Source organism: Notolabrus celidotus, chromosome 13, assembly GCF_009762535.1.
Source record: "Notolabrus celidotus isolate fNotCel1 chromosome 13, fNotCel1.pri, whole genome shotgun sequence".
Lineage (NCBI taxonomy): Eukaryota > Metazoa > Chordata > Actinopteri > Labriformes > Labridae > Notolabrus > Notolabrus celidotus.
In genome coordinates, this window is record NC_048284.1 from 26242818 (window position 1) to 26267067 (window position 24250).

At 41.0% G+C, this 24250-nt stretch overlaps 1 protein-coding gene across 1 annotated transcript in view; it reads right to left on the bottom strand.

Moving 5' to 3' along the window:
• Positions 1-21126: 21126 nt before the first annotated feature.
• The window catches only part of LOC117824416 (breast cancer metastasis-suppressor 1-like protein-A), a 10253-nt gene continuing 7129 nt past the window's right edge, over positions 21127-24250 (bottom strand). Inside the window, exon 10 of the mRNA XM_034699889.1 lies at positions 21127-23017. Coding sequence (XP_034555780.1) covers positions 22900-23017 — 118 coding nt within the window. The 3' untranslated portion in view covers positions 21127-22899. The remainder of the gene's footprint in view (positions 23018-24250) is intronic.

Below are 24250 nucleotides of genomic sequence, written 5' to 3' on the forward strand. Positions count from 1 at the left end.
CCTAGCAAACTAATGAGGATGATTCTTTGTTAAATGCAAACAGCAGACTGGCCCTTAATTAGCAGCCTCTCTGGCTTGTTTTTTGAAAACATTGTGGTGAGAGTAATGCATCTAACAAAGGCCCAGTTCTAGCTGACACTGAGACAATTAAAGGCCGTGCCACCAACATTATACTGGCGGGGAAATCACTGAATATGGTAAGGTGGTTGTTCATGTTTAAGTATACACTCCTGTTGCTCTGTAGTATGTACAGTATACAATTGTTTCCTGAAAAATCAGAGGAAAAAAAACACCAGACAAAGTAAAAACAGTTACTGCTAGATCCATGACAAGAAGTAAAATGGAATCATTAAATACATTTGAATCATTTTCATTTATAATTTATGGCTCATGCTTTTTTTGGACACTTTTCTTAATGGGCAAGAGATATGCAGCTGTATAATTGGATTGGTTAAAACAAGCTAATAGAAAAGGGAATGCTGCACAGAAATATGTTTGTGTAAATGTTTGGTAGGTCAAAGTTGAATCAGCGATTTGGTCTGAAAACTGTGATCAATGTCTCAGTACAGTTTGGGTTATGATTTTACTGGTCCCATTGTTATCTCTTTAAAATGAGTTTGACCAACAAGAACTTTAGCTCCAGCTCCACTATGTTCCTCAGTTAGCTGCTAACATACACTATATGTCTATGGTTTGCTGGCCTGCAGCTAGCATACAGTGGGTTTATCAGAGTTTTTGAAATCTGCTTGAAGCAGTCTTAAATTATCTTTATAGATACTTTTAGGTACTTCAGAACCAATTCATGGATTTTTTTTATCTCCTCTGTCTAAGATGGCTAGATGCCCAGTAGCTAGTAGCCTTTCATAATATAAGATGAGATTTATTTTGGTCTAATTTATTTGAAGTGTCACCAAATAGTCCTTATTTCATTCTAATTTTATTTCTATCATTGAGATCTTTAGTGAAGTTCAAAAGACTTCTATTTCATATACTGCACTGCCTCTTTAAGGTTGCTAAGGGTGATATGGTTTTGTGTTGAAGTAAAGGTGTCACATGAGTTTGATGTGCTGTTGTCCTATGTTGATGAAGAGTCATTAAAGGCATCACGACGCACAGCAGAAGTTGTCCCGGTTTCTTTCTTCCCCACAGCCCTCAAGTATGATTTAATTAAGTTTCTAGATAACGCTGTTGAAGTTTAACCATTCTGAAGAGATACTTAAACAAGTTACGGCGTTACAATAACATGCAGCAGACAACAAGAAACATAAGCATTTATTTGGAGACAAATGTCTGTCAGCCTGATGTATCTTTAATAATTATTTAACTTCTACCTTTGTTTGGTTCTTCACCAATACCTATAGGGGAAAAACATTATTTGGTTGGTAAATGCTAGCTTTGTTCATTAGCAAGCTGCTAGCTTGATCCATCTGCGTTGGCAAACACTTCACTGGGTTTTCTGAGTTTTGTTTAAGTAATTTTTCTAGACTTTTGGAGCCAGTGAAGAAGTTGTCACATCATGACAGAGACATCTATATTCATCACATCAGAATAAAACTGGTAAAGCTAATGTGCCAAATAGTAACCTGTATTTTTACACTGAGCAAATACAGGGCAACTTTGGCAGCCGTATTTTATTTTCAACCTGGCTAATGTTCAGTTTTCACTCTGCTTTCAGGTCCTTCTTTGGCCTTGACCAACTTCTAGGTTGGTGTCTGCCACTTGATCACCAATTCTACAACTGAGTTTTAAGCTAGTTGCGAACTTTGTTGTCTGTGTTCATACAGGGATTTTTTTTTATTTTCTGAAAATAGTGGGTACTTCTAATGTACACAGGTTTGTGACAGAGTTGACACTGAACAGAAACAGTAGATTATGTGATAAAAAAATAGAGCAAGTGAGAAGAGACGAGGAGGTTAGGAGACTCCAAAGTTTAGTTAATGAGCAACTCATTTGCATAAACCATAATCATCTGAAAAACAAAGAACAACAATTGCTAATGATGAAGAATAAACAATACAGCAAAGGACGATGGAGCAGGTTTGAAATTGGAAGTAAGTTCATATTGTCATGAAATGTACTGTCATAGGATGGTGTACTTGAACTTTTGGGTATATTGAGAGTATTTATTCTTATAGTCTTTGACTTTGTTGTTTTTTACATTTTCTGAAACCAATATTGAGTGACTGACTTTGACTTTTCTTCAAAGACCTGAAAAACTATACAACAGCTTATCAAAAAAATTTATTAAAGAGCTCACTTGAGTGGTTGAGGAAACACTGTATTTAGAGCTCAGAGTTAGACCTATGTCTGGCCAAAAGAGTCCAGTCCAGTACTAAAGGAAGGTCAAAGGTTTAAGACGCATAGAGGCATAGCTTGTTGAACTTAAAATGTCATTTTATTCTATATACCACTGGATTAAAAAAGTATGACATACTAAGTACACAACTCACTCATCTCTCACATCATCCATGATCTCTCTCGAGCCAGAAAGTTTATTGTGGATCTGAGCGGAGTGTCAAGAATATTTTGGGGGGATGGGAGTTACTTCATCCCTGGTTGCCAAGGACACCTGTGGGGGACCGACTTTGAGATGAAAACCTGAATCTGAGACGACAGAAGTGGCCTGCTGAAACGTATCACCGCTGTGGCGTCTTCAGTTACTGCAGAGGCACCTGCAGTCAACCTCTCAAATGAGGGCCAATCACAACGGCTCCGTGGCGGCAGCTGGCAAATGACAGACAGCTAAGAATCAATCGGTTGGGTGAGGGCAGCCGGTGGTGGCCCGCTGAAGTCACAAAAGCAATATTCCAGGACGCTGAATGGACCGCTAATGAGACATCGGATCCTAAATGATAACAGAGTGTTTATGAGAGGTCACCTGAGATGGCTGATGAATAATAGAGGGGCTGTAGCCTAGTGTGAGCAGGTGCACTCACCAGACTGTGGTTAGAGCTCAGCTCAGGGCCGGAGCAGCTGCCAGCCAACATTTAGAGGCTCACGCTTAGCCTCACAAGAGGGGCAACAAGTGAGAGGGGCAAACAAAGGCCAATGGGCACAGAGCCCAGGCCAGCACGAGGCACTGCGCGGGAACAGGGTCACTGTGATAATGAGACCCAACAGTTTAGAGAGCAGCAAGCCCAAGTAAATGACAGCTGTAGAACTGAGTTTGACCCTCGATCCATCCAAGCACCAACCAACCAACCAACCATCCATCCATCCATCCATCCATCCATCTTTTTCTTCAGATCCAGAATGGGGTTAATAGAAACATAATGGGCAAGGTGTTCCAAAGGTCCCTGTCCCAGAAAACATTTTCTGCTCCTCCAGGGGATCACAAGGTGTTCCTGGGCTAGTTGAAAACTGTAATCATATCAATGAGTTGTGGGTCAACCCCTCAGATGAGCAAGAGGAGAAATCTTCCAAAAGAGGCATCCTAATCAGACGCCCCACCTACCAACTCCAAGTTCCTCACCTAATCTTAAATGGTAAGTCCAGTAAACCTAAATGGGGAACTTAATTTGGCCACTTGTTTCTACAATCTCATCATTTATATCACTAATCTTGACCCAAACCGAGGGGGAAGAATGCAGTGGAGGACCACTGGTTGATGGAGAGTTTTGTTCTTTGGCTCACCTTGTTCTTTGGCCATTGCTGCCACTGATGAAATCAACCTGCATTGGGCGGGTTGGTGGGTGTCGTTGTCAAACCGTGATTCTATGACTGTGAACACAGTAAGTACTTTTGGGCCTCACACTGTTGGTCATGGAAATTAAGTAGTTTCAAAGTAGGTCAATTTTAAAGAGAGAAGCAGTTGCTTCCCTTGTTAGTCATCAGATTAATAAATAATGAAGTGCTGATAATGTGATGGCAAAATCTAGATTGTTGGTTGATTAAATGATTGAATATTCAACACATCTTAATTTTTTTGTATTTATTTTTAATCATTAAGTCCATATAATGTGAGGTTGTTGAAAAGGCCCATTACTCATTTCTATATGGCCATGAAGACCACTTTTAATAGCTTTTGTGTGTCTTAAAATCTTTTAAAAACTTGTTTTATAGTTAAAATTTAAAAAGATGTACACAAACACACATTTGAATCACTGAAACCAGCAAATGCTTGGAGTTTTTTGCTACATAAATAATCAACACAATAATTTTGGCGTTTGAATATGATAACTTCCTGCCAAAAATCAAGAATTATTCTTCACAACACCTTCACACTCACATTCACACCTAATTGAAATTGAATTTTTCGAAATTAGCTCCCTTACTTTTTATATTGGCATAGCAAACCTGACACCTGAAGTAAATCACTTTTGGCATGGGCAGTACATTCAAAGTGATGCTCCACTTAAAAAAAGGAACAACTGTGAGCAAAGGGCCTTAGTGCAGTGAGGTAAATCTGTAATGTTAATAGTATTTGATCAGCAACGTTGGCAGGTTTTTATTTTAGTGTTATATACCACTCACTTGAGATTCAGATTAATGAGGGCAGGTGTACTTTTAACACCACTGCAAAATCTGGCTCATATTCAGAAGTGTTCAATCATATTATTATTGTGCCTTTATAGGGCACAGTTGAGTCAGTCTGTGTACAGTTATAATGGCCTCAGAAAAAGAGCAAATGTGTCTCTATTAAAAGCTTATTGGAATTATTTTGACTTCAGATGATTAGTGAGATGGTGCATTCAATTATTGCCTTCCTTTTCCATGCATCTTCTTGCTCATGTAGTCACTCCCTCCCTCCCCGATAAACATGCATCCATTTCACAATAAAAGCCCTTTTTTTCCAGGCTTCCCCAGCTCCCTGCATTAGCTCGTTGGCAGATAAAGAGAACAGAACGTTTCCTTATAAAGCAGACACATCAGCCTATTCATTTCCGCTTTAAACATGTATGTGGATGGATGGGTCAGGTAGAAGAGGCTTCGCTTTGCTCTTAGTGCGCTTTGTCTTTATGTAGGATCCAGTGTGCAGTCTGCAGGGCTTAACACGCACCCCTGGGCATCACTGAGGCTCAATGAAGGCAGCACATAAAGACAGAGCGAGCCTGCTCCTCTGCTTGCCCTCCTTCTGAGGGTTACATAAGAATGAAAGATGCAGGCATACCGACGTTGTTGCAGCTGGAGGTGAAAGTCGGCTTGTTAAGCCAAAGCATGGATGAGGGGTGTGTTTGTGTGTTTGTGTGTGTGTGTGTAAGTGTTATAGAGGACCATGTGAGGGAAAAAAAAAAAACAGCTCCAAGCGGTGGGCTGGGTTTGTGCAAATGGAGCCACTACTGGACAGGAAATTCTATTTACTTATTCATAAATAGAAAGCCCAAGGGCTGGTTTTCTACACATTCACGTGGTGTGTGTGTGTGTGTGTGTGTGTGTGTGTGTGTGTGTGTGTGTGTGTGTGTGTGTGTGTGTGTGTCTGTGCTTGTGTGAGTGCTTTTTGAAGTATAAAGCACAGATAATTATAACACGTACAGGACATGAACAGCAAATAAGCAAACAGGTGAAATGTAGATCACATAATTAACATATCCAGGTCTTCTCTGTCACAAACTCAATTTGACAGAGACAAAAACAAATACGCAAAATGCGAAAGCTCAAACACAGTCTTGATTGACACGACCTCCCCCCGGCTCTCCTCGGCGCCAAAAGGTGAACCTGCAATGAAACATTGATTCACCTCAGCAGCGCACACAAAAGCTGCACCCCCTCTGACTGCCCCTCCAGCAGTCTCTGTGGAACAACACAAGGCTTTTACCAAAGACAAGAGGACCTCATGAATATTCATGGCGCCAACACTGCTGGAGACGCAACAGAATTTGCTGAGATCAGCGCTAAGAAATCCCCATTGTGCGAAAACACACAAGTACACTCGTGCTGTACAGTATGCATGCGTGGTGGTGCTGTTCCCTCTCTCTATTTTTCTGTCTTTCTCTGACATTCCAACCACCCACGCACATCCAAATGTCGAAACACATGCACATGCACATGCACGGACTATGATCCACCTACATGCTTTCATGTTTGCACAGTCTGGCTGGTGGAAATTGTGGTCACACCTTCACTTTCCTTCATGAAGTCCCTCGTTCCACAATCCAGACAATTTGGATGTAATAAGTCAGCATCGTCCAGCAGATGAGTGGGTTAATATGCAAATGTATAAGTGAGTTTGGATAATTCGCAGTGAAACCGTATCTGAACAGCTGCTTCTCTTTCACATTATTAGCCTATCAGCCACACACATGCTAGGATTGTAATGAGGTTGACCTCTGCACAACCTAATGAATTGATTTGGAGAGGCATCGCAGCTCTTGGACAATTTCACGCTGCGTTCTCTCTTGTGTTTATGACTCAGTGCTTCTCATCATGTCCTCAGATGGCTTCTTACCACATGCTCAACACCTGCCTTTCAACTTTGCAGTTCTGGGTTGCTACAGTAGCTTCGACAGTACAGAGGCAGACCCTTGAAAATAAACGGAGATGACAGCCGATCTGATGTCAGCTTTGGATTGTTTGAAGAGGCCAAGCCTTTGGGCCCAGACATTGACAAGTACCCTCATAAAAGTGCTATACTCAGTGATTCCCTAGCAGCATTGCTTAGCTCACAGCTGTGCATTTGATGCTGTATTATGACTTCAAAGTGAGTGACACAGGAACAAGTGAAAGTGAGTCTTGGATCTCAAACTGCTTCTATTACAGACTGGGACAGATGGTATAAATTGGGAAGCAGAGCTAAGCCTTCTCTTCCTGATTCAGTAAAGATGAAAAAAAAATCTTCAATAACTTAAAACACATCATTTTCATTTTTGGTGAAACCTTGAGTAGCAACCAAACCCAATAGTTACTCAGACATATGATATCTCTAAATAAGCTTATTCTTATAGCCCAAGCAGTGTAGCATGGTCTATCGCTCACTTCTGTGGTGTACATGACTGACCGGTGCACGGCGCTCCCTTGATTTACCGACCACTTGATCTAAATTTATTCAACCCAGAAGCCATTGACGTTTGACCATTGACATGATTGTAGCATTAGAGACTCTGGAGATGCTACTTGTGTGAGAGCAGGCAGAGAAGTGAGCAGTTTTGGAAGTTGCTGGCATTAGCATGAACAAAGTAACTTATTATTAACTTTCTCATCTGTTTTTCTCTATCTCCTTAGTGGAAAAATGGGAAGTTCAAAGACTGGGAACTCATTGTCCAAATGATGTTCACACAACACAAATGGACAAGAGGATTCATTTTCTAGCTGTGGCCATGAAACTTGACGTGGAGTACACAGTTGAGTCAATCAGGTGGTTATGGATAGGTACAGGCAATCATGCTGTTAGCTCAGAGTCCACCATCTTTGCCTGTTATCCATTGGCATAATTGAGAACACATATTTCATACGTCTTGCTTGATTCTATCCCTCTGACGTTTTCTTTAATTACAACGAGCGATAACCTCCGGTCTTAAAATATGAAGCCCATGCGGAAGTGCTGAAAACTGCTTTTCACCAAGAGTCCGCTTGAGGGTGGCAGCAGAACACCAGAAACCACATACACACATTCAAAAAAGACGATATTTGCAGCAATAATACATGTTTACAGCCTGGTTCAAAAACGTTTTCGGTCTGAATAGCTAATTTCTCTATCGGCACACACTGTAAAAGAGGGTGAATTATTATTATTACTCAGTATTTTCGAAGATATTTACCTTACAAGTTTTTCCTTAAAAATGGCTGACATGATTACTAGGCGGGAACCCTGTAGCTGTTAGCGAATGGGCTACAGGTCCGCCTCTTTACCTCACACTAGCTTGGACAAATTTTGGTCGGGTTCAGCGTTTCCAATATGGCACCTGCCGATGATTGGCTTCAAAACAGCCTTCAGGAACAGATGGGTGACGTCACAGATACTAAAATAATTGGTGAGTCACGTTTACTTAGTAAGCCCAATTACCCATCAACCCAACACCTTAATTTCCTTGGTTATTTCTTGAGTTTAGACTGTAAGTCAGACATACCAACAATGACACAACTCTAACATTCAAGACCAGTGGATGGGCCTCATTCTAAAGTTGTTTCTCACTTACAGTATACTGAGGAACACATTCAGAGACCAACTCATTTATTAAATTACATGCTGCCTCTTGTGAAAGCACTGAGGCAGGCATATGTCAATTGATAACATGCAAAGATGGGGGATTCTGAGCTAATGACGTGATTGCCTGAAACTATCAATAACCAACTGATATTCTCAACTGTGTACTCCAATGAGTCAAGTGCTATGACCACAGCTATTGAATGAATCATCTGAGGGAAGAAATTCTTTAAAAGGAGCTCTTTGGGGTGAAGCTGTTAATGCACGTGAGGTAAACCTCAAATGTTTTACAGGGATCAAGTATAAACAACTGCTGACTGACAATGCAAACACATGAACACACAAACACCTCTTTTGTATGTCTTGCTTGATTCTATACCTCTTACATTTTCTTTAATTGCTTTACACACAACATAGTTTGTTCTATCAGGGGGAGATGTGACTTGGCTTATTTCTACAAGGCCCAATGAAAACGAAGACACTGCACACGTCATATGCTATTTGCTCAGTTCATATTAACTGTTCCGGCGGTGGAGCTTTATTAAAATTGGAAGATAGTGTGAATATTTCAGAATGCTAACTTTAGCAACATGAGCTGAACCCTCTGTGCGTTGGACTTAGCTGATCCTGTGTGGTGAAAATCACCCAGGTTATTTTGTCCCTGAGTCCTCTTTCCACTCAGAAAATGATCTGATAAAAAAAAGACACATTTATAAAGCTTCAGATCAATGAGCTGCTGTGTATCATCAAACTGATGCAGGGTTGTAAAAATATCAAGAATGGGAGGGCAATTGTGGCAAGGCCAATTCGCATCAGTCCTGACACAGATACAAAAATATGGTAGAGCCCAACCACGGGTTTATAATAAACGTCAACATGTACAGAGGGACTAGGGTTTAGAAGGAAAAGAGCTGGATGAACAGCAGAGAGAATAACACAAAGAAAGGAGACAGAGACTGTACTCGAAAACGTGGGGTCGTCCCGTGATTGGCTGAAGCTTCCCTCACATCACTCAGCCCCCAGCAGTTTCACCTTTTAAACTCTCCCATCCAGTTTAAGTGAATTAAGGATGCTTCAGCTCCTCTCAATGCTGAGCCGCCCATGAGCCTCGAACGTCAGTCTCTAGCTTTTTCTGGAACATTCCTTGAAAGAAGTTCGCAATAAACAACATAACAACATATTCTGGTTGCATAATGCACGATGTAAAATATATTCATAACAAACTTAATTTTGGAGCCATTTTTAGATGGCATATACAGTATTCATTCTTAGATTTTTCTCTAGATAAGTTACTATTTCATCATTTCTAGGGTTTGTCATGTCTCATTTTGCCATTCATGCTGGTAGTTCATGATATCAATTGGCAAGTGGTGGAAAAAAAGACAGACGATCTGATACTAGTTCAAGCTTTGTACTGTGTGTTTTAAGCCCAGAGATGTGTTCAGACTTCTTTGACTTGAGTGGTCTGGTTGATGTACTGACTTATGCAGGGGTGACCTGAAGTTTAAGTGCACACATACAGGGATGAGTACCTTTTATCAGCTTTTTCTCAACTAAGCGTATCTTGTTTAACTACAAACATTAGTCTAATATCATACCAAAAGTCCACTCCGATGTGGACTATTGGTATGATATTTCTTCTAATGTAAAAGAAACATGCTACATTCAAATACAATTAAATCTACTAGCAGCCTGCAACACGGCCCTAATAGTTGATCTTTACAAAATAGAAGTCCCATCTCTAATAATATAAAGTTAATCATAGTTTCAGATTTTTGGGTGGTGCCAGAGATGGCAAGTCCAATTGGACCCCATTATATCCCTATGGACCCCTGATTAGGCCCTGCACGGGTTGTCAACCCAAACCTGCTTTCAAAACCAGGTAGATTTCAGACAGTCTGGACAATAATAAGTGTAGATATATCATTTTTGAATTTAGATCACATTTTAACACATGTTAGTTGCAGGTGGTTTGAAAAGCCTTTAGTCTACAACTGGAAAATCCTTGCAGCAGATGGCTCTTGTCCTTACACAACCATATATTTTTTCTGCACCAATGGAGGACAGCATAATCAAAACTTTACTATAACATATTTTGGAGATGCAATCTTAATTTCTCACACTTCTCCATTGGAAATCTGGGAAAGCAGCTTACCAGTGCCCACCAACGCCTACTGCTACCACATCAACCCAAGCAGACAGGTTGTTGATGACTGGACACACAAATCTGATCTCAATGATTTGCAAAAAAAAAAGAAAGAAGACATTGTGTCTCAGGATCTGATTTGAAAGACAAATCTGTATTTCCTACAGTCTAACCAAAGCTGTAGAGACACATGATATCAAGGCTTAATGATAATCTTTCTCTGGAAGTTACAGCTGTTACAGCCTCCTGTATTCTTCCTCTTTCTTCGACTTCTTCCTCAACGATATAGCAGGCCCCAACTCACTGCTATACAATAGCTTTATAACAGAAAAGGTCTCTAAGAGCTTTCCCTCCTGCTGATAAAAACAACTACACTGTACACTGCCAAGAAATGGCTGAACACCAACATACTTCAATCAATCCGCCCTTTCCAGCAGGTACCTGTTGTGTTGGAACAGTCCGTTCTATCCTTGCTCTTTTACATGGTCCACTATCATCCTATATGACTCTCTGATGTGTAGGGTTGGGTCTACTTCCTTCAGACAGACCTTTTCACTGTTAGTCAAGGGTCGAGGCCTACTACAGCTGCTTCGCCTGCAAATTTGATGAAGGTGTTGGAGTCTGAAGTTGCTTCACAGTCATAAGGGGCGCAAGGAAGGGGACTCAAAACATAGCCTTGGGGTGCACCAATGAACATAAGTCCACCGACTTCACCATCTGAAGTCTCCCCATCAGGCAGTGGAGGATCCATGTGCACAGTGAGTTGTTCAGTCCTAATTCTTTGAACTTAATTGTCCACAGCGTTAAAAGTTGAACACCTAGTTGAGCACCTTTCAAAAGGACATTACCAGAGGACCTACTTACCAAAACAGAAATGTCACAATGAGTCGTGATTATAGGGTACAAAGGTACAACATCAAACAGATTTATTCTCTTAGCGTCCCTGTACAAAGTCCAGAAATTGCTGGCATGGTGTGAGTGAGGTATTCAGTGGCTGTCAAGTGCAGGAGATTTGCAACAGCCTAAATGATCTCAATTTGGAAAAACTTGCAGCAAAAAGCAGAAACGATGCAATTTCATAAACACTTAAAACTCTGACATAAATGGGACAGTGGAAACAAACTGCAAAAGAAAAACAAGCTGTCTTAGAAGGCACCCAGTTCTGGAGCACTTCCATCCAGATTTTCAGTGTTTTTATTTGCATTATTTTGTTTTCTAGTTTGGCATCTTTTTGATTTTGCATGGTGTTTGTATAATTTGCAGCATGTTTGCTGTTAATGTAGCTGTTCTGACGTTTTATGGCATGTTTTTTTGAACTGCAGCGTTTCTGCATTTGCAGCACGTTTCTCCTGATGACATCATTTGTCCATTTGCAGTTTGTCTGTCCTTGTCAGGCACGGTAGGAGCAGGATATTGTCTGAAGCGCATGCTGACTACATTGATATCCTGTATGGAGTGTAGCTGCTTTGTCCTTTCTTTTCTGCTCGACTGTGTACTGTCCTCTACTCTTTCCTTTACATGCCAGACACATCAATTGATATAGCAAGCAACTGTCTCTGGCCTGACTTTTAAAGGAACTAAAGACGCAGATATTCAAAGAAGTATTGGTATCAAGTAGAGGTTCAAATGCTGTGACTCAAAGCAGTGGGGGTAAGCATTTTAAATTAACAACTGAACACATAAAAGTTAGTGAAACAGTAATTTTTCCTGCTCTTCCAATTCTTTTGAACATGAAGGCTTACAACACAAGTGCCAGATTATTTCTGGGCTGGGAGCTGTTACTGTCAGGCAACCAGTGGAGAGTCTAGTGAAACAAACTAGATTTATGATGTTAATTTGTTAGCTTCTGAGGTGCTGATAGGCGGATTTTGTTATCTTCAGAGAGCTAGTTGTATCACCCTTTGCCAATCTCTGTGCTAAGCTAAGCCAACAGTTTGCTGGCCAACTTTATATTTGAATAATCAGACATGAGAGTAGTATTGATATTCTCCTTCAACTTACTCTTGAAGGGAAACAGGTGTGTTTCCAAAATGTTTGAACAAAAATAGGAGAAGTAAAAAAGCATATAAGCCCCTTTCTTTCATGACATTTTCTAGATAAGATTAGAAAATTCCGGCCCTGACATTTTTAGAAAACATGCACCTCACAGTAGGACACTATCTGTGCTGCACTCTCACAACACAATAAACTCTGTTTGGTTTCAGTGACAGAGGGTGGCTGGGTAGTGAGTGCAGGAGGAGGAGCAGGAGTCTTTCATGATGGTGTCTGTTTTTGTGATGATGTGATTTCATTATGTATAAGAACATTTCCACAAACAACAGTTGAAAACAATATAGCCCATGGACTACTGAGGCAAGCAGTGAACAGTATAAGGCAAAGAATCTCTCAATGTGAACATCATACCTCCATCCTCTTGGTGCAACAGACTTTTTTGTAGTCTTTTATTTAACCAGGCTGTACACATGTGTTTTTTTCTGTAGATATAGGCACGTAACATGGGACATAATGGGGATACATTGGCTTTTGCAGCCAGCCTCAAGTGGACACTCACGCAACTACATTTTTAACACTTCTGCTTTGGCTTCACTTTTCAACACTGGAGGTTGCTGCTTGGCTTTAACCAATCTGCTTCCAAAGGAGCTGTACCATAACCCAGGAGCCCTGAAGGCAAAACCTCAACATCTTCCCTTTCTTTGAGTCTGGTTGACAAACAGATGATTTTGTGTTATTCTTGGCAAACATGGCTGACTGGGCACATCACTTCTACACCTCATGCAGGCACACAGTCTATGACATAACTTCACATAAAGTGTACACTGTATGAAAAGGCAACCATAAAAGATTTCAGAGTTTATAAATGTATTTATGAATGAGGTGCAGGGAGAGAAAGAAGTGCATTAAGTCATATTATTGTGTCCATAGGAGGAAAGTGTTGGGTAAAAGCACCCTGAGGCAGCAACCTCTCCAGTCTTTAACCATGGTTCATTTCAGCTGCTGGTTACATCCCCTCCCCCTTTCACTTGCATCACATTAGGCTTTGCTGTCAATCAAAAGCCCCATGTGAAGGTGTTCATCCCTGTTCCTCACAGAGTCAAGTATGCCATTATGATGAGAGGTACTCTTGATTCTCTGAACCCAGGACGTTTTTATTCCTACCATTTAGATGTGAAGCTAGTTAGCTTTCTGCAGTTGTGTCTATATGAGTGCACATACATGTACTGTATACGCTTACATAACAGAGATCCCAGTACATATATGAGCTAATATATGTATGAAAATGTGTTGGTAGGAGTGCATATGTGTTCATGTGTTCACATACACACACAGTCAAAAGCCAAGCAGATCACAGTACAGTAACCCACCCCAGCCGGATAAGAAGCAGAAAGCAGTCTCATTAAGGCTGGCCTATCTTCAGCCTCCCCCTTCCCTTTTCCTGTATTCAAGCAGTAGAAAAACAACAGGCTCTATACCTTGTCAAAGGGTGCCACTTAAGGTTTTTCATGCTTGAAGAATAGTAGAGCAGGGAATTCCTCAGAGGGAATAGTTTCACCAACCCTGAAGATGAAACAGAAAGAAACAGAGTACCTGTCTGTGCGATGTGCTCTGTCAGCATCCTGTCAACAGCACGCAGCCAATTAGGACTGCAGCCAAATGGCTGGGTGAGCTTTCTGTTTCTCACTCCACTGATTTTGCATCCACACACACACAGACAGACAGACACACATGTAGTAAATAAGGCCAGCACACATTTGTGAAAATTCATCTGAAATGTGTAAAAAAAACACAACCTGTGATACACAAACATACATCACATACATGAACATGCTAATGGAGAATAAACAAACACTGCAACCAAAAGAAATACAGCCTGTTTCTATATTTTGATGTACAAGCGTTGCCCTGACAGCTAAGTCCCTGTAGCCTCTTATCCTGTTGCTGATGCCAGTTGGCCATTTGACTACATTTCCATACTGAGCCTGCACTGAGCACTTGAGGCCAAGTCTGCAAGTGGCGGATAAGTTGTGTGTGTTTATGTGTGTGGGGAGATGATGCTGAACTTGATAGCCTCTCTATGTAAAATCCTAGCTACAGTGCTCGTACAAGCTGTGGAGCCCATCCAGACACAGGTGAAAAAACAAAAAGAGAAGGGCACACGCTCGCAGACACATTGCCCCTGTCTACCTCTGCCATGCTACAGTGGTTCACAGTGCTACTTTGCATATCTGACCTGACATAATGAGGAGATACTGTATGGTGTCTGAGGACAGTGGGTGTGGAGGTGGAAGGTGATACTGCCACATCATCTGGTCAGATAAATAAAACTGACACAAACAGGCCTGCCAGATGGTTGGAGCTTGCTAGTTTCAAGCTATCAAGTCAAAAAGAGTTAAAGAGGGTATCCAGGAAATCAATTATCGCAGCTATACAAGAAGACGGGAGCAAACTCTGTCCTAGACGTCAAAAGAGGTTGCTTTTTTCTTATTTTGCAACTTTTAGTTTTGCCATAACAACTGATCAGCTTTATTTACAAAGTTCTATTCATACTCGCCCAACAACAGGGCTCTTACCGCCTGGAAACTTGTAAGCATGGATGTCCTCAGGGACAATTTGCATTTTTCTGGCACTCACCAGGTGAAAGGTAATCTCTAGGGGAAAGTGCAAGTGAGCAAAGTATCCATCTCCAAGATACGTTTCGCAAACTGAGCAGCAATGCAGAAAAGTTCAATGGTGCACTTCACCTATCCTTGCTGCAGGAATTACTGGAGACCACACATTGAAAGCACAGATAAAAACCTGACAGACAGCTTCTCCTGGGTTCACTCAAGGACCACTGAAACCGGTGCCAACACCTGACAAGGACCCCAACTTAGATGCCAACATACAGATGCTCTCGGCAGACGTTCCACTGAGAAAGGTGACTGGTGCACTCTATGTTGAGTATACATAGGCTTCTTCAGAGTCACCCAGGGTGGGCTGGAGGGTGTTTACCAACCATACCTTCCCAAAAGAGGACATCATTCAGATAATGTAAACCCCTGCAGACGTCACTTAAAATGCATTTACTACTTCATTCCCTGTAGGGTTCAAAATAAAAAGCACTGCAACTGAGCAACTCTGTACCAATGTAAACTTTTAATGTTGGCTTAAAGGGAAGGTTCTCTCTGAAGGCTGACACTCCCAAGAACCCTCAGCAAAGCATGTAGTTTGGGTGGTACAAAAGGGCAACCAACGTATTTGCCCTTTTAGCTGTTTTAAGAACACAGCAGTGTTTCATGGCAGATAAAAGCTTTTGACGATCTTGCCCGATGAATCTCAACTGGCAAATTCAATCGAAGGTCACAGGATACAGCTGTCTTAAATGAAATTCAGTAGTTGGTAGTAAAAGACTGTCCAAACTCCACCAAGATATCAGCATGTAAAAGTAGAACACAGAGCATGCCAAGTAGAACAAAGCGGAGAAGGGTCGTCTTCCTCTCCTAACAACACCTCTGGTCTCCCAGCCTTTTTTTCTCTGGAGGCAGAAATTTGTGCATGTATTGTAGGATCTTTCCTCTACAATGCTGGAATCCATCCCAGATGCACACTTTGCATACTAGGCTTGCCCAAACTAAGTACAGCGTCATCTATGCCATTTGCCAAGGACATCACTCCTTGCTAGCAGGGGTTTTAACATACATGAGAAAGGATAGCTCATCATATCATGTGTATGTTGCTCTGTCCAAGAGGTTGGCAGTTAGTTCCTACTGTCCAAGTCCCTGACAGCCAAAGGATCATATGGAGGGGATCCAAAATGTCGCCCTTTGGAGATGTATCATGAGCAATCATATCCATTTCCAAGGGTGGAATATGTTGCTTTGAGGCATCACAGTCGAGGCTATGCTGATCTGTTGTTCTGCAACTGACTCCCAATAGCCCTCTTCCTTGCTCAGAGGGTCTTTTGGTCAGAGTGTTACCACAGAGCTGGGCCCCCAGCAAGACCTTACTGTCTAACAGCTGTAAGGAATCATGCCCTGCAAACCTGATATACTCAATGGGAGTTTGGAGTGATACAGCAGCTACAACTGTCATCGGCCAGTCCTCTAAGTCGCATACAGAGAAACAGTTTCTGAACGGTTCCTGTAGATGACTTAAAATGTTTTACTACTGTGTGAGACGCGGTAACTACAAATGCTGACTTGATCACAGAAAAATCCTGATGTCCCATCTTCTTGCAGAGGGTAGTCCTAGCACAGCTGGTGATGGGAGCCACGCTTTTCATGTCGTCTGACAAACTTGCTGGGAATCAATCTAACTGCGACTGGTGCATTTCATGCTGTGCAGCACAGAACTTCTGTCAACTGCTACAAACAGCTCAGGGTCTTCACCAAATATGGAGCTCCATCATGAGAAGACACTGGAAATAGAGAACACACTTGCAAGTAATTGAAAAGATGGCCTGGCAGACACATGATGATGACAAAAACCGCAAGAACAAGAAGAACTCTGTGTTAAACATGGCAGCGTAAAGCACATGAAGTGTTTTGCAACTAGAAATGCCTGATAAGATAGACCTTTCAGTAACCTTGAGTGGGATTTAGATATCTTGTTTCCAGGTAACTCTCAATCATAAGTACATTTTGAGTTGACTAATGCACCTATTACCCAGACGTTTTAAATGCTGTCCTTTAGGGTGTGTTATTAAGTGATTGCATTGTTTCAGTCAAGTTGAATTTGACATTTTCTCCACCACACACTGTCACCTTGTGAAAGAAAAGTTTTCTTATTTGTGTTTTTCAAAAGTCATCACTTACCATCTGTACTTAAGAAATGGGGAACAACTGTGTAGAAAGTGCAATGTTTTGTGCTGAGGAGTGGTGTGCAATAAAATAAATTTACTAGAACAGAAATAGTACATGTACCACATGTATTTATAAGGTGTATTCTTTCCACTACTTGATCCCCAACATGATGACCCTTCTGTAACCTTCCCCAACCAGTCTTCTGACATGGATTATACTGTTAAGTCAAAGTGCATTAAATGATAGTTGTTTTAAGATTTCACTTAAAGGGATCTTATCAATATTGAAATAAAGCTTACAAACCCCCTCTTAAAATCTAAAACAGGGGGGGCCAGTGTGTAGAATGTTGATAAAAAACAGTTTTGAATGGTTTGCAGATTATTTAAACCCTATATCTTATTAAAAGATATTAATAGTATAGTAACGTCGGGACCAAGCGGCAACCATCTGCTTGAGGCTGGCTGCAGAAACACCGGAAACCACATAAACATGGATGGGAAAAAGACAATCTTTGCAGCATTAATAAACATGTTTACAGCCTGGTTCAAAAAATATATATATTTTATATATATATACAGTCTATGGTCGGGACAGGGAAAACAATGCGTTTTAACCAATTCTGATTAATGTTCCTCAGTGTAAAACTGCAAAGACTTATGGGATATGATCATCCACAGTACATAATATCATTAAGAGATTCAGATAATGTGGAGACATCTATGTACAAAAAGGGACAAGGCTCAAAATCATCACTAGATGGACACAATCTGCATTAAAAACTGGACTCTGTAGCAGAAATCCCTGCATGGGCTCAAAATGCCCTCCAAAAAACTAATGTCTGTGGTCTCAGTTTGCTGCCCCATCCACAAATACAGGTTCAAACTGTACCATGCAAGGACGAAACCAGAGATGCTTTTCATTTATCTGGGCCTAAGGCCACTTAAGATGGACTGAGGTGAAGTGAAAAACTGTCTTCTGGTCTGACGAATCAAAATTTGACATTCCTTTTGGAAATCATGGATGTAGCTTCCTCCATTTTTACAAGGAGAGGGACAACCAAGCTTGTTATCATCTCACACTACAAACGTCTGCTACCATGATGGCATGAGGATGGGATATGTGTATGTTAAAAGATCTGGGAAAGTTCCATCAAGGCTGGGCAGTAAATAAAGGTTCTGGAGCGAACAATCTTAAAAGGAAGCAGTTGAAACAGCAGTCAGTATCAGATAAAGAAACTGCTAAATCTGAAGTGTTAAAAATGTATTATATTACTATACACAGCCAACGACACGCACCACAGAGGTGATGCCAGGTTCATTCACATCCATTCTACAGCACAGCCCAAATGAATCCACCTTGTTCTCTTCTCTCTCCTTGTCTCTGCTGATCACGGGCAGCTTGGTTCATCCATTTGATGTTAACTTATGGATCTATGCATTCAACATTCTCTTATACAATCAACATCAAAGGTTCACACCCACGCAGAGGCCCAGCACACGGCAACATGCATGCATGCACAGAAGAATCCACATTCATGTTCTTACTCTCTTGGAAACACATAGCAAATGCAAATGTACATACATCACGCAGAGGGGCAGGGATATAAGTAATTTAGCACAGTGTGACACTTTCACGGTCTAATTAGCCCCAGTGTTGCAGCAAACATGTCCCAATGACCCTCCAGTTCTGGTTACTCATTAAGTATAGATGGAGATGAAGATGGCCAGATCCTTTGGATACATATCCAGATTCAGCATCATTAACACACATTCAACAAACAAGGAATCCCTCTCTCTCTTTTGCTGTTATGATGCAGTGTGTCCATGTTTGGAAGAGTATAATATCGTATAACCATTTCTGATCATATTCAGACACACAGATGTAAGAGTCTAAAGGGACGATGCATGGAGTGCAGAGACAGACAGTTCTGCTGCTTGCTGCTGTCTTTGACGCGGTGATGGGGATTTTCCTCTTCCCCTCTCTCTGTTGCAGTAGCAGACGTGGCCAGCGAGCTGTGATCAAACTGTGCCTTCATCCCTCCTCTCTCCTTTTTCTCTCTCTCTCTCTCTCTCTCTCTCTCTCTCTCTCTCTCTCGCTCACTCTCTCCCTTTCTCTCATCAGCTGGAGGGCTTCAGCAGCAGGGTGCCCCAGATTCAGAGACCACCTCCCTCCTCCCATCTAGTGCAGAGGCTGCTTCATCACCACAGTGGAGCTCTACTGACACCTACTGGCCAGGACAATGTCAATGCAACATGGAAGTTTCTATACAGTTGTTTAAAATGTGAGATTTTAAAATTAATTCTCATTCATGAATATTCTTGTGTTTATCTGGAGCTCACCTATATAAAATCATTTTCCTTTAAAGAACTTGTTATGGGTAAAAAGCTCTATCCAAAGTGGAAATTCATCCAATTAGCCTTTCAATTGATTCTTTTAAAATTCCTGGCTACATTGCTGCATCTGATCAATATTCCCAATAGATCAATCAAAGGTTGCAGGTTCTGCATGAGGCGTCTGCGCAGGCCCAGAGCCGAGGCAGTTGGGCAGAGAGAGAGAAGAGGCAAGAAAACGGTCCATCAGCCTAGATCTTGAATCAATAACAGTATGTGGAGTTAATCTAGTGAGTGTCCCTTTAGCAGAAATAAGTGAGTGAGAGGTTGAACAGCACAGCGGACCAAAGCCATTATCAAATAGGACCAGCTCAGCATATTTCTCAAAAATAAGCCACTTCTTATTGTCACCTAAAGTGCTGCCAGGGTTCAGCGAACCTCAGGGGTGACTTTGGGTTAAGCACTGTCAGGGACTTTCTCGTATTGTACACTGGAGTATTATACAAGATGGTATCTGGACTTTTTGTGCATGCTAGGCCGAATCAAGAAGGATATTTGAGTTCAATGCAGCGTCCTGATATTTTTCACCCCATGCTCTTAAGTCCTCAAAAACTTGCTGGACTCAAGCTGGGCTGTGCAGGTTGATACTGGAATCATGTAGATGCACACTTTTTTTTGCAAGAAACGCAGAGATAGGCTGTTATCAAAACGGCCTGCTACATACTATCTACGAATGTAGTATGCAGTAGATGCTGCATACTACGTACTACGTTTAAATTTAGTATGTAGAATGACTGTTCTGTTCGATCTGTTCTGCAGGATGCTGGGTAAGACGTCACTGGATTTCCAGCTTCGGAAAGCGGAAGTACAGCAGCCAAGCTCATAGCAAAACTGCCTCTTTAGCATCAACTCATGATTTAAAAAGTGAAGAAGTGGTTTATATAGAATTTAATAATTTTCATAGCACCTACAAACTGAGTACCCCTGTCAAAAGAAGAAGGAAAAAAAGGGGAACGTTAGCGCTGTGCATTGTTGGTATCAGTACGCGAGGGAGACTGGTCCACTGCATACTGAGAAATGTGCCCGAATCAGTACGACATCAGGGTAGTTTTGGCTAGGGATGCACCGATCATACTTTTTAGGTTCTGATTCATATATCGATACCTGGGCTTTGGTATCTGCCAATACTGATACTAGCCGATCCAATCCTGGTATTGATTTAACAATCTCAATTCCCTCAATTTCAAGGATCCGGAACAATGAAATCCAATAACCTGTCCGCTTTTTCACACTTTGAATCCATTAATAGAGAGTTTCTTGCTTCTTTGCAGTCGGCTACAGGTGACATAAACTTCTTCCTTTGGGCCCCCATTATATTTTTCAGCGCAACTGCCATCCGTTGAAATATTACCGCTGCACATGTTGCAAGTTTGCGGCTGAGATGTTAGCAAAAGAAGCATGCGCTGATGATGTAGGAGACACAAATTGCTGTTGTAAACACAGAAAAGCATAGAACTGAGATGAATAGATCTAACATCTACATATCGGCCCTTTGTCACCGATATCCAATCCAGCTTTTTGAGTCCGATCTAGCCAATATCTGATACCAGGATCAGATCGGTGCATCCCTAGTTTTGGCATACTGCAGATTTTGCTGTAGTTCACATAATGCATACTACATACTGAATTTTGGCCAAATCAGTACGTACTGCTAGTATAGTAGGCGGTTTCAAAAACAGACAGTCTTTTAAAGAAAAGTGGTAAAATTGTTCAAATCAGGAGAGGACTCTCTTTTGCGTATGAAGGATAAGAACTGTTTATGTGCAGGTTTGAATCTCTTCAAATGACAAACAAAATCTTTAATCAACTTTACATGCATTGGCACAATGTCACATATTTTTTTTCCTTTTGCCCATCATGTGGAAAAGGAAGCATATAGCATAAGAAGGTAGAAATGAAGCAGAAATTAAAACAAATGTACAACAACCTATGAAAAGTTTCACTTAGTGAACGCCACATGAGGCTTCGGAGACACTTCATGATCTTATGTTGCGAGTGCCTGTTTTTTTTTTTTTTTACAATACTATTGGCAGGTAATACTTAAGAGTATGTATGCAATGATAAAAAATATATTTAGCACCATAAATACAACACAGAACAAGATCCTCAACATCAAATCAAGTAGAATTTAGAGACAGAGAGTACGATTGGATGGATTGTGCATACCACAAAAACCCCCTAGTCTTCATTTTTCATTTAGTGTCTCAACACTGAGGATCATATTAGAGATAAAAAAGGGAGGGCAAAGGGGAAGGAGGGAAAAAGAGACAGTTGAGAGGGACAAGAAACATAACATTGATTTTTTTCAGAGGTGTAACATTTACACTGCATAGCGCACACAAAACCAGCTGAATTCAGAAAGAAGACTGAAAAATGGCACCATGAAGTACAAATTTTAGGCCCCTCACTACAGACAAAGATGCAGCCCACACAGACATAGAGCAGGGCACGCTATGTCTGGATCGTCTCCTGTAATTTTGAGTTTCAGGCACTGTCAGACACATGGCAACGTGATTGGAAAGAGAGAAAGAATCAGAGAAAACAGAAACATCTGTACATACAGGGCACCTCCTGACGACAACACAGCTCTGAATTTTAGAGTTCTCTTAGTGCACGAAGCTGGCCTCGGTTTGAACTTAAACAAAATGCTGTTAAATTATTCTAAACATAAAGAGATCGTTTAGTAGAGTGGCTCCCCAAGTGGATTTAAGAAACCCCTGGGGTTTTCTTGAACAATCCTTTCATCTCGTTAAGTTCGCAATACAACCATTTGCTTCAAAATTGATTAATCATTTACCGTATCCGTATTGACACTTGTGCAATTTGTTTGGCTAAATCAAACATTTTCTCAAACTGGGGTCCCCAGAGATCCTTACACGGATTAAATAGGCTCTATGGAGCGTGAAATTCAAATCTCACTGATGCGGCTGGAGAGGAAAATCAAACACACAGCTGACAGCATTCTCACCTGGATCAGGGTTTTTTCTCTCTCTCACTCACTCACTCACTCACTCATTCATTGACCCGCTTCAGTCCTCTTTGAGCTAACACAGTACAGAGTAAGGCTTCACTGCATTGATATTAATAGTTCACCATCATTTGTTTTTTGTGTTCATCAGCAGAGGCATCGTCTTGTCTCAGAAAGGCACACAACTGAGCTCTGCAGTTCACAGTTTGTTACTGCTCCAGTTCTTCGCCCCTTTGATTTTTTTTTAGCAGCACTTTGCATTGATCTCCATTCCAGAGAAAATGACACTTTGTGACCTTGTCAAGAATATCAACATACATACATATTTACAGAAGAGCTTCCCCTTTGACTACAAGGGTCAGTTAATCATTGTTCATCTTCGTTTCTCATAGACACACCTCACTTCTCCCCTCTGTGTGCGTGGGACTGTACATATGGCATAAGGTTGAAAGATATCACAATGACAGTAGACAAACTGAAGCACGGCAAAGATGGGAGTTGTTGATTTTTTTCTGTATGTTTGCGTGTTGTTTTTTTTATGAGTGCTTGATTGTGTATTTGCCTTTCAGCAGCTGGGAGATGTACAGCTTGGACTTGGTGCCATCCAGTCGTTTGAACCACACCTCGTCGTTGTTCACGGTGGTGATGATTGCACTGCATGACACAGACACAACACAAGGTTAGTGCTTTTGAAAGGTGTAATAAACGTCAGACATTACAGAAAATAAATCATGAGAAACTCTGGGATCAAGTGCACATAAAAACGAGTCAGTGAGATGTACCAGTCAAAGACAAGAGAAGAGCAGCAGAGCTTTCTGAAGGGACGTTTAACATAAACTAACGCTGCATGATTGAAACACTAAGATCTTTACTCACAATCACCTTTAAAGTCACATGAATAGCTTGTGATTGTGATCAACTAATATGGTCACCTCTCTCAGTTTGGGACCTTTTGAAAAAGTGCAGTACTCGGTGCTAGTGTTCTTTTTGTTAACAAATACTATGACAATAAATGACGAAGACAAGATGATTAGGAGCTCAAAATGCATCACTGATGACAAAATCTCTGATGAATGTGTCTTTTTTTGTGAACAATCTGAGACATGACTGAAATGTTAGTGGTGAATGGCCGGATATTCAAATCCCACTTCTCCTTTTTTTTTCTTTCAGTGTTTTTATGTGTCTTAAAGTATTTTTTCAAAGTGTCATATGTGTTTTATTATTTATTAATTCATTTACTATATATACATATATATATATTTTTACTGTGTTTTATGTTCTGTGTGTTTTAGATTTTTCATCTCACTGTGTAGCACTTTGGTAAACTTTATTGATTTTATTAAATGTGCTACATAAATAAAGTGGATTGGATTGGGTGATATTTTCTCCAAGTGTGCGTCTAATCTGTCAGTAAAAACCGAAGAGATGCAGTCCTGTGACAGGCTGAGGTAATCAGGGACGCAGTGTTCATCACAGCCTCCACCCTCTCTGTCATCATCATTGATGATTTTTTACCTGATGCATGTTAGTGACAAAGACACAACAAGCTACCGGGGTAACGCTAGTTTAATATTCAATGTTTGCTGTTATTGTTGTTACTGTAAAAGCTTTGAGTTACAGCTTTGATTTGTTCTAGTTGGGCCATAAGTTGGAGAACATATTTTGTAAGATGGTTCACAGTTTTGATCAGCTCTGAATCATCATGGATGACGATGCAGTTGAGAATGCAATGAAATGAGTGTCAGTCCAGCGTACCTGTTACCACAGGTACAGATAGGGAGAGATCACTTTAACAGCTTACAGAGCACATATGAACACACAAAAATGTGTTACTGCACTTTTATTAAGAGACCAAGAAAATGAAAGACCCACAGTACCCAAGAAAGA